This window comes from Zootoca vivipara, chromosome 2 (assembly GCF_963506605.1).
Source record: "Zootoca vivipara chromosome 2, rZooViv1.1, whole genome shotgun sequence".
In the NCBI taxonomy this organism is placed as follows: Eukaryota; Metazoa; Chordata; class Lepidosauria; order Squamata; family Lacertidae; genus Zootoca; species Zootoca vivipara.
The window spans coordinates 8,041,682-8,052,031 of record NC_083277.1 but is presented as its reverse complement, the minus strand read 5'-3'; the positions used below and the strand labels follow the sequence as shown (position 1 = coordinate 8,052,031).

At 49.7% G+C, this 10,350-nt stretch overlaps 1 protein-coding gene across 3 annotated transcripts; it reads right to left on the bottom strand.

Annotated features, from left to right (window-relative positions):
• Positions 1 to 491: 491 nt before the first annotated feature.
• LOC118081174 (zinc finger protein 436-like) lies at positions 492 to 10,041 on the bottom strand. 3 transcript variants are annotated; one of them, XM_035107456.2, is made up of 5 exons: positions 9,918 to 10,041; positions 7,012 to 7,301; positions 6,062 to 6,450; positions 4,841 to 4,970; positions 492 to 3,065 (listed from the first exon to the last, which is right to left on the bottom strand). In XM_035107456.2, the coding sequence occupies exons 2-5, from the start codon at positions 7,280 to 7,282 to the stop codon at positions 1,723 to 1,725; spliced, it is 2,133 nt and encodes a 710-aa protein (XP_034963347.2). In that variant the 5' UTR covers positions 7,283 to 7,301; positions 9,918 to 10,041; the 3' UTR covers positions 492 to 1,722. The 3 variants fall into 3 exon arrangements, with proteins under 3 accessions (XP_034963347.2, XP_034963349.2, XP_060126444.1); XM_035107458.2 differs by having other exon boundaries at positions 9,922 to 10,035; XM_060270461.1 differs by having other exon boundaries at positions 492 to 3,062; positions 7,012 to 10,035.
• Between the last annotated feature and the right edge of the window lie 309 nt (positions 10,042 to 10,350).

Here is a 10,350-nt window from a genome sequence, read left to right as displayed (position 1 = left end):
GGGTATGTTTAGCCTGGAGAAGAGAAGGTTAAGGGGTGATATGATAACCATGTTCAAATATATAAAAGGATGTCATATAGAGGAGGGAGAAAGGTTGTTTTCTGCTCCAGAGAAGTGGACACGGAGCAATGGATTCAAAATACAAGAAAGAAGATTCCACCTAAACATTAGGAAGAACTTCCTGACAGTTAAGAGCTGTTCGACATTGGAACTTGCTGCCAAGGAGTGTGGTGGAGTCTCCTTCTTTGGAGGTCTTTAAGTAGAGGCTTGACAGGCATATGTCAAGAATGCTTTGATGGTGTTTCCTGCTCGACAGGCGGTTGGACTGGATGGCCCTTGTGGTCTCTTCCAACTCTATGATTCTATGTTTTATCACTTCTTTATTGATAATAATAGAATCATAGAATAATATTATTCTGGGAGCCACCCAGAGTGGCTGGGGAAACCCAGGCAGATGGGCGGGGTTTGTTTGTTGATTGATTGATTGATTGATTGATTGACTTCCCACTGGGGAATCTGGACTAGACGGGTCCCTGGCGTGATCCACTTCTTATGTTCTTAAAATGTAGATGCAATAATGTGGGAAGGTCAGGGAAGCGCTGCAGAACAAACTGATAAAGGATGATGTGTGGACAGTCAGGTATAAATCCCTACCAATTGCACTATTATTGGCAGGCTGCAGAACGCACGTTGAATGTGTCAGGTTGCGGAATGCCCCTGTGATAAAAAAGCAGCCTGTGTGGAATCTAGGTTTCTCATAACGCTCAACTGAAATTTCCTCGCCGGTAAGATCTAACCCTGTATCTGGGGGCATCAGAGATCAACCTTCGCCCTCTTCTGTCTTAGTTTTTATTGCCTTACAAGTCACCAACAGCTGAGTACCAACATGCCATACACAGTCCTTTATATCTTTAGTTTCCCCCCTCCAACCCACCCCTAAGATCCCCAAATCCTACAATATCGACCATTGGGAATATCAGGGTGGTGGTACAAGGAAAAGGGAATTCTATTTGGCGGAATGCAGATTCCAATTCTTGCGAGTAAATATAAACCAGAGGCAGAAAGTCACAGGTTCAAAATCCCTAGCATCTTCCGAGAAGGCAGGAGGAGAACCCCCACCTGAAACTCTCAGAGAGCTGCTGCCAGTCAGTGTAGACAGTCTTGAGCTAAGTAAACCAATGGTCTGACTCGGGATGCGACAGCTTCCTCTATCCTAATGAAGGTGAACGTCGGGAGATTCAGGAGAGACAAAAAGAGGTGCTTGGTCACACAGCACAGAGTTTAGCTATGACATCTGCTCCCATAGGAGGCCAAATTTGGACGGCTTTAAAATGGGGTGAGACAAATTCATGGAGGACATGTCTAGAGGCTGTCTCTGAACGGCAGCCGGTGGAATGAGTGCTGCTGAAAGCAGGGCGTTTACTTGACCAAGACCCCTTGCCTGTCGGATTTACTGTGGTGCCTCGGTTTTCAAACGTAATCCATTCGGCAAGACAGTTCGAGTTCTGAAAAGTTTGAAAACCGAAAACTCGATAGCCGACAGCTAGGCCTCAGGATCTTGCACTTAGCGGAAGCTGCATGGCATGTTCGACTCCCGAAGCGTGTTCAAAAACCCAAGCATTTACTTCCGGGTTGACGGCGTTCGAAAACCGAAATGTTTGTCAATGGAGGCGTTCAAAAACCGAGGCGCCAATGTCTTTCCCGCAGCCCTCCCCAAGGACCCTATGCTTTCTCCCCGCTGTGGGTTCTCGCGTGCGCCATCAGGTTCGAGCTGGAGCTGAAGCTCTTGCCGCAGTCGACGCACAGGTAGGGCTTCTCCCCTGTGTGGATCCTCTGGTGGCCGATGAGGTGCGACTTCTGGCTGAAGCTCTTCCCGCAGTCGGAGCACTTGAAGGGCCGCACGCCGGTGTGCGTCCTCTCGTGCGTGTTGAGGTTGGAGCTGACGCTGAATCCCTTGCCACAGTGGAGGCAGACGTAGGGCTTCTCGCCCGTGTGGGTCCTCTGGTGGCTGGTGAGGTGCTGCTTCTGGCTGAAGCTCTTCCCGCAGTCGGCGCACTTGTATGGCTTGTGCCCCGTGTGGATCCTCTCGTGCGCGACCAGGTCCGAGTTCATGCAGAAGCTCTTCCCGCACACCAAGCACTTGAAGAGCTTCTCCCCCGTGTGGATCCTCTGGTGCCGGTTGAGGTGCGACCTCCCGCTGAAGGTTTTCCCGCAGTCCAGGCACTTGTGCGCCTTCTCGCTGCAGTGCATCCTCTGGTGCCCGTGGAGGTGCGAGCTCCGGCTGAAGATCTTCCCGCACTCGCGGCACGTGTAAGGTTTCTCTCCCGCGTGGGCCCGCCGGTGGGCGGTGAGCTGCGAGCTCTGGCCGAAGCTCCTCTCGCAATCCAAGCACTGGTAGGGCTTCTTGCCCGCGTCCGACCTGTCGTGCCGGATCAGATCCGAGCGGGCACCGAAGCTTTTCCCGCAGCGCAAGCACTCGAAGGGCTCGCCCCCGACGTGGCTCCGCAGGTGGCTGGTGAAGGAATGGTTGTTGCGGAAGCTCTTCCCGCACTTGAAACACTCGTACGGCTTCTCCCCGGCATGGCTCCGCAAGTGCCAGGCGAAATGGGAGCTCGTGTCAAAGCTTTCCCCGCAGTGCAGGCAGGCATATGACTTCTCTCCTGCGTGCGTTGTCCTGTCGTGGGCAACCAGCCCAGATCTCAGCACAAAGGTTTCCGAGCACATCGTGCAACTGTGTGGTTTCCCTCCTGCGTGGATCCTCTGGTGGCAAATATGACCAAGGGTCTTCTCGCCCAGAACACAGGAACTTTCTTCTTTGGGCTGGAGGATCCCCTCCTCTTCACTTCCACCAAGATCCTCGTCACCTCCCCAAGGAGGAAGGGAGCTGCCTGGTCGTTTTCCAGGGTGTTCTGAGTTGGGCTGATGTGCAGAAATGGCTCCATTCTCCTCGCACCAGGAGAGTCTTTCTCTGGACAAACACTGTGGTTCCATTTGCTCAGGGGCCCCCAGACATGGCTTCTCCTCCTTCTCCTCTTCCTTATCGTCATGAGCCCAACTGAAACCTGCTGAAACACGTAAAACAGTCAAACCTATTATTATTATTATTATTATTATTATTATTATTATTATTATTATTATTACTACTTTATTGGGTTTATATACAGTCCTATACCCGGAGGTCTCATTGCAGTTCACAGAAAAGATCAAAACATATAAGAACAGAATAAAAACAACAACCCAATAATGCTGCCCCCCCCCAAAAAGAGCCACATTTTAAAAGGGTATATATAGGATGTCAAACAGATCAACCAAAGGCCTGGTTAAAAAGGAACGTTTTTGCCTGGCACCTAAAGGTGTATAATGAAAGTGCCAGGTGAACTTCCCTTGGGAGAGCATTCCACAGATGGGGAGCCACTGCAGAGAAGTCCCTGTTCTCACGTTGCTACCCTTCGGACCTCTTGAGGAGGAGGCACACGAAGGAGGGCCTCAGAAGGTGATCTCAGGGTCTGGGTAGGTTCATATGGAAAGAGGTATTGCGGTCCTGAGCCATTTAAGGCTTTATAGGTCAAAACCAGCACTTTGAATTGGGCCCAGAAACTAACTGGTAGCCAGTGCAGTCAGTGCAATATGCTCAAACTTAGTAATGCTAGGGCATGACCCAAAATACTTAGCAAGTACAAAACAAATGACAAAATCCTGCATCGAGCACAAATGAAACCCATACTTCCTTATGGACTAGCCACTTGCCATTGTTATTTATTTTAAACAAAAAGGGAAAAAAACCACACACATTTTTCAGGTTGACAAATTCTGCACCTCTTTTGGCCCTATACGGCTCAGCGCTGCAGTTCCTCAAGACTGCCTCTCCCCATAGGAACCAGCCCAGACCTGGCCGTCTTCATAAGAGGCCCTTCTCTTTGGCCCACCAAAAAGAGGCCACGCAATAACAGGGCATTTTTGGGGAGACATGCCATTAGAAACAACAAAGGAGATTGTGGCAAATATAAACACAATAAAAGCCAAGTTTAAACTGTAAAGCAGGCATTCCCAAACTGCGGCCCTCCAGATGTTTTGGCCTACAACTCCCATGATCCCTAGCTAACAGGACCAGTGGTTGGGGAAGATGGTAATTGTAGTCCAAAACATCTGGAGGGCCAAAGTTTGGGGGTGCCTGCTGTAAAGCCACTGTTATGGAAATGATTCTTCTTCTTAACTGTCTGCATTAGTCTAGCAACATTTTTTTTAAAAAAAAATGTCAAGAAACATTTAGCAGTTAATGAAGATGCCTGCAGAATTTCTGTTGGATTCAGAAAAGCTGAGCAAATGCCACCGAAGGTTTGGCTTCTTGTTGATGCCCCCCCCCCCCAATTTCACAGTCGAGCTTGGTCTTAAAGATTCAGGTGGTCACTAAGTTATCCTGAGTTATTCAGGGATTTGTAAAGTAATACAAGGATCTTCAACCTGGCTCAACAGCTGGTGAGCAACGGGTGCAGATGTTTTAACAGTGGTATCACCTATTTCTTGGCCATCTGCTTCTCCCTCCCCCCTCAGCAGTAGTCTAGCCACCACAATCTGCGTTAGCTAGAGTTTCCAGACCAGGCCCACTTGGCAAAACCAGGCCCAGATTGCAAAACTGCTCTAGGAACAGGGTGGGGGTGGGGAATGGGTTTGAGATGTCACAGGTGCCAACCAATCCGTGCTATGCACAGCCCATTTCTACTAGCAGAATCATTTCTTCCCATGCTCAACAGTGTTTGAAAAGAGTGGCACAAGGGCATATCCAGAGCCACCCCACTGCTCAGGCTATGCCAGAAGAGGAACAACACAAAGGAATCCTCACCCCCAGTTTCGGTGCCTTCGTCATTGTCCTCCTCCTCCTGCTTAGGTTCCCTGAAAAGCTGTTTTGCTTCAATACCCAACGGAGCACCATCTGATTCCGGGAGACTGGCAGACACCTGATGAAGCAGCACCTGAAAGCAGCCGGATTTAAGTCAGAATCCAAAGCAGGGCATTGGTCCATCTAGTTCAGTACTGCCTGCACTGACTGGCAGCAGCTCTCCAGGGTTTCCACATGGACTCTCTCCTAGCCTTACCTGAAAATGTTGGGGACCGAATAGAAACTGTGTCCATGCAAAACAGGTGCTCTACTGCTGAGCTGTGGGCTCCCCTGCAAAGGACTAGGAACATGCGAAGATGCGTCATACCAAGGAAGAACATCTAACACAGTATTGTCTACACTGACTGGCAGCAACTCTCCACTGTTTCAGGCAGGGGACATTACTTGAAGGCTTGGGATTGAACCTGGGACCTTCTGCACACAAATTAGAGCTCAACATCAAAAAACACTAAGATCATGGCCACTGGTCCCACCACCTCCTGGCAAATAGAAGGGGAGGAAATGGAGGCAGTGAGAGATTTTACTTTCTTGGGTTCCATGATCACTGCAGGTGGTGACAGCAGTCACAAAATTAAAAGATGCCTGCTTCTTGGGAGAAAAGCAATGACAAACCTAGACAGCATCTTAAAAAGCAGAGACATCACCTTGCCGACAAAGGTCCGTATAGTTAAAGCTATGGTTTTCCCAGTAGTGATGTATGGAAGTGAGAGCTGGACCATAAAGAAGGCTGATCGCCGAAGAATTGATGCTTTTGAATTATGGTGCTGGAGGAGACTCTTGAGAGTCCCATGGACTGCAAGAAGATCAAACCTATCCATTCTTAAGGAAATCAGCCCTGAGTGCTCACTGGAAGGACAGATCGTGAAGCTGAGGCTCCAATACTTTGGCCACCTCATGAGAAGAGAAGCCTCCCTGGAAAAGACCCTGATGTTGGGAAAGATTGAGGGCACAAGGAGAAGGGGATGACAGAGGACGAGATGGTTGGACAGTGTTCTCGAAGCTACCAACATGAGTTTGACCAAAAAACTGTGGGAGGCAGTGGAAGACAGGAGTGCCTGGCGTGCTATGGTCCATGGGGTCACAAAGAGTCGGACATGACTAAACAACTACAACAACCACCACACTAAGGTATCACCGGTGTCTCCCTACCCCCTACCCCCTCACCTCTTTTCCTTGTCTCTCCTCCGCCTCTTCCCGCCTCAGGAGGAAATCCTCGGCCAGCGCCACCGCCTGGGAGCAGGTCTCTGGTGTGCCTTCCCTGACCCAGCTCTGAATCTCCAGAGGCAGGATGGCCAGGAACTGCTCCAGGATCAGCAGCTCCAGGATCTGCCCCTTGGAGTTCCTCTCCGGCTTCAGCCAGTGCCGGCAAAGTTCCCAGAGTTGCCGGCACGCCTCCCTCGGCCCCTCGGCCTCCTGGTAGAGGAAGGCCCGGAAACACTGGCGATAGGCCTCTGCCTCCAGGGAATCCAACTCGCAAAAGGCCTCTTCCTTCACTGGCGCCCGTTCTCCATCGCGGCTCTCGTAGGCTTGCAGAGAGGCTCTGTCAACAACATCTAGTCCAACAAAGAGAGAAGTATTTACAAGTCGTACCTTGGTTTTTTAACAGCTTAGTTCTCGAACGTTTTGGCTCCTGGACACCACAACCCTGGAAGTGACTGTTCCAGTTTGCAAACTATTTTTGGAAGCCGAACATCCGGCGGGGCTTCCGCAGCTTCCGATGGGCCGCAGGAGCTTCTGTTCAACTTCCAAGGTACGACTGTATTTGTTAGCTGTTATTCTAGTCCCAATAAGTACACACGTACGGCAGACACTCGTTTATCCGAAAACCTGTCAAAACGGAAGTTTCCGGAACGGGCAGAGAGTGGGCACCCATCATATCTTGACAATAAGGCTGCTCCACAGAACAGGGGCATCCATGCTAAAATCCCTGCATCACGGTGGAAAAGGTTTCTGAGATCTTTGGGTGTTGAAGGGGAAGCTGCCCCACAGATCACAGTGATCTGCTTTGTAGATAAACAGCAGTGCGAGGGCAGGGGCTGGACTAGATGACCCCTGGGGGTCCCTTCCGACTCTACAGTCCTATGATTCTGTAAGACCTTGAACTGGGCACTTACCGGTAGCATACATCTGCTCCGAATCTCCTTTGAGGCCTGGAACGCACACTACCCGTTGCTTTTTCCCAGCCCGCTGGCTAGAAGCGACCCCGCCCTCAATGGGAGCCTCTGCCTCGTCCCACGGCGCATCCGGATTTCTGAGCCTCCCGTCAGAGATCTGCACAACCGTCAAGAACTCGGGCGACCCCCAACCTTCGTCAGGCTCCTGCTTCACCCGGCACTGCATCCCCGCGGACTGGAGCAGGAAGCTGTGAGAGGGCGGCTCCATCATGCTCAACGGCCCTTTTGTCCTGCCAACAAATCAAGAACAGGGCCGTGACGGCGAAGGAAACATTCCGAAATCTGAGAAAGTAGGGAGCTTTGAATCCAAGCTTTGCTTTCCGAAACGTTCAGATTTCCTAAAATGCGTTAGTGACAATCCTACAGCACATCCTATGCATGTTAGGCCTTACATGTATAAAATTATGATGTGTGGAGGTTTCTCCCCTCTCTTGGAGAACACCAGAACCCAACGGGGTCAACCGATGAAGCTGAATGGTGAGAAATTCAGTACGAAAAGGAAAGACTTTGAGATTTTTTATGTTTGTGTTTTTAATATTCTGTTGGGAGCCACCCAGAGTGGCAGGGTATAAATAATAAATCGCTGTTGTTGATGATTCTATGACAGCTTCACAAAGGAAGATTAGGTATGCCTACTAGTCCCAATGGCAACGTTGAGCCTCCACTCCGAGAGGGAGGAATTGCTTCTGAATAATGGCTCCTGGGAATTTCAGGCAGGAAGAGCTGTGTCATTGCATTCAGGTCCTCCTTGTTTCCTCCAAGGACTCTTCCATACCTCCACTTGTGCCTAGAAACCATGAGGATGATAATTGTAAGAGGGGGGAAAAACCCCTTAGAATTGCAGAGTTGGAAAGAACCCCCGAGGGTCATCTAGTCCAACCCCCTGCAATGCAGGAATCTTTTGCTCAATATGGGACTCGAACCCATGACCTTGAGATTAGGTTTCCTGTAATAATAATAATAATAATAATAATAATAATAATAATAATAATAATAATAATAATTTATTTATACCCCACTCATCTGGCTGGGTTTCCCCAGCCACTCTGGGCAGCTCCCAATAGAATATTAAAACCACGATAAAACATCAAACATTAAAACTTCCCTAAACAGGGCTGCCTTCAGATGTCTTCTAAAAGTAAGGTAGTTGTTTATTTCCTTGACATCTGATGGGAGGGCGTTCCACAGGGCGGGTGCCACTACTGAGAAGGCCCTCTGCCTGGTTCCCTGTAACCTCACTTCTCGCAAGGAGGGAACCACCAGAAGGCCCTCGGAGCTGGACCTCAGTGGCCGGGTTGAACAATGGGGGTGGAGATGCTCCTTCAGGAATACTGGGCTGATGCTGGTTAGGGCAGGGGTCAGCAAACGTTTTCAGCAGGGGGCCGGTCCACTGTCCCTCAGACCTGGGGGCTGGACTATATTTTGGAGGGGGGGGGGAAATGAACAAATTCCTATGCCCCACAAATAACCCAGAGATGCATTTTAAATAAAAGCACACTTTCTACTCATGTAAAAACACCAGGCAGGCCCCACAAATAACCCAGAGATGCATTTTAAATAAAAGCACACATTCTACTCATGTAAAAACACCAGGCAGGCCCCACAAATAACCCAGAGACGCATTTTAAATAAAAGGACACATTCTACTCATGTAAAAACACGCTGATGATTTAGGGCATTAAAGGTCAGCACCAACACTTTGAATTTTGCTCGGAAACGTGCTGGGAGCCAATGTAGGTCTTTCAGGACCGGCGTTATATGGTCTCAGTGGCCACTCCCGGTCATCAGTCTAGCTGCCACATTCTGGATTAGTTGTAGTTTCCAGATCACCTTCAAAGGTAGCCCCACGTAGAGCGCATTGCAGTAGTCCAAGTGAGAGATAACTAGAGCATGCACCACTCCGGCGAGACAGTCCGCGAGCAGGTAGGGTCTCAGCCTGCGTACCAGATGGAGCTGATAGACAGCTGCCCTGGACACAGAATTGACCTGCGCCTCCATGGACAGCTGTGCGTCCAAATTGATTCCCAGGCTGCACACCTAGTCCTTCAGGGGCACAGTTACCCCATTCAGGACCAGGGAGCACCCCCCAAACCTGCCCACCCCCTGTTCCCCAAAACAGTACGACTGAGCTTTCCTCACTGAGCTATCCTCGTACCTCCACCCTTCCTCCGCCTCCTGCATCATTTTAGGCTTGCTCACACATTACACTAAAGGCAGGTACATGTTGCCTCTACACGTGTTAGTGTTTGCATGTAAGAGATCACACGTGTCGATTTGGACACTTTAACTACCCTGGTTGCACATACATGTGGACAGTATCTGCCATTGGTGTACACAAGTGCACAGATTGTACACTGCTTTAATGTAATGTGTGAACGTTATAAACCTGGATCATGCTCCCTCTGCATCGCCTTTAAAAAGCCCCAGGTTGCATCTTGCAAAGAATTTATAGCTGGTTTTTCAAACTTCCATTCATTTCTTTAAATAAAGGGTTCTAAAACGCCAATCAGAACATTTTTAAATACACGTGGAAAACAATCGACGATAAATCAAATTGACCCGAAACCCAGCACAGCGTTTCAGGGCAAGATTTTCAAAATGCAAACGTCAGATCTGATGGGAGGGCAACCAGGGGAATTCAATCCAGGCTGTTCGTTCAAAAAAATCAAAAGGTCTACAAGGGGCTCTGGAAACTAGGGAGGCTGCAGATCTTCCTCCTAAATAACAATATTAATAATAAATTCTCCGGGGGCCCGAACCCAGCCCCCAACACCTCCAGCCTTGCAAATCGCTCATCAGCTCCTGAGAAATGCAAAATATAGATCTACAGAGATGTGTATAGCTACCTGCCTCTCTCACCGCCTCTGCTGTTCTTGAGTCGCTATTTGGGGGGGGAAGAGAAAAAAGGAAATCCAAAATACATGCACACACGCAAATACGCCCCCCTCCCCAATGCACACACACAAAAAGAAGGCTGGGCAGGAAGTAACAGCCTACTCTGTCTGAGAGCCCCCCCCTCCTCCCCCGATTTCTGGACCTCTCTAGGAACCTCAGCTCGGATGTTTAACCCTTCCATTCCTGCTGGACGCGAAGATCAGTGCTGAGCTGCTCAGAGATAGATTGCCACCTTTCCTGTTTCCCCCTTCTGACAGGGCTCCTGCGCATTCGGCAGCAGAGTTGCCAGCTTGCTCGCCGCTTCCTGCTCCTGTGCATTTAGCAGATGAGCTGGATCCAGGTGACAACAGAGTGGCCCAATTTCCTTTCCTTCTTCCCCTGCTC

What these genes read in the sequence shown, in the direction of transcription:
- LOC118081174 (XM_035107456.2), bottom strand. Translation starts at nt 7,282, where the DNA reads ATGATGGAGCCGCCCTCTCACAGCTTCCTGCTCCAGTCCGCGGGGATG. An exon ending in GGAGCAGATGTATGCTACCG is followed by an intron (nt 6,451 to 7,011) that starts GTAAGTGCCCAG and finishes TTGTTGGACTAG; the next exon opens with ATGTTGTTGACAGAGCCTCT. An exon ending in AGGAGAGACAAGGAAAAGAG is followed by an intron (nt 4,971 to 6,061) that starts GTGAGGGGGTAG and finishes GGCTGCTTTCAG; the next exon opens with GTGCTGCTTCATCAGGTGTC.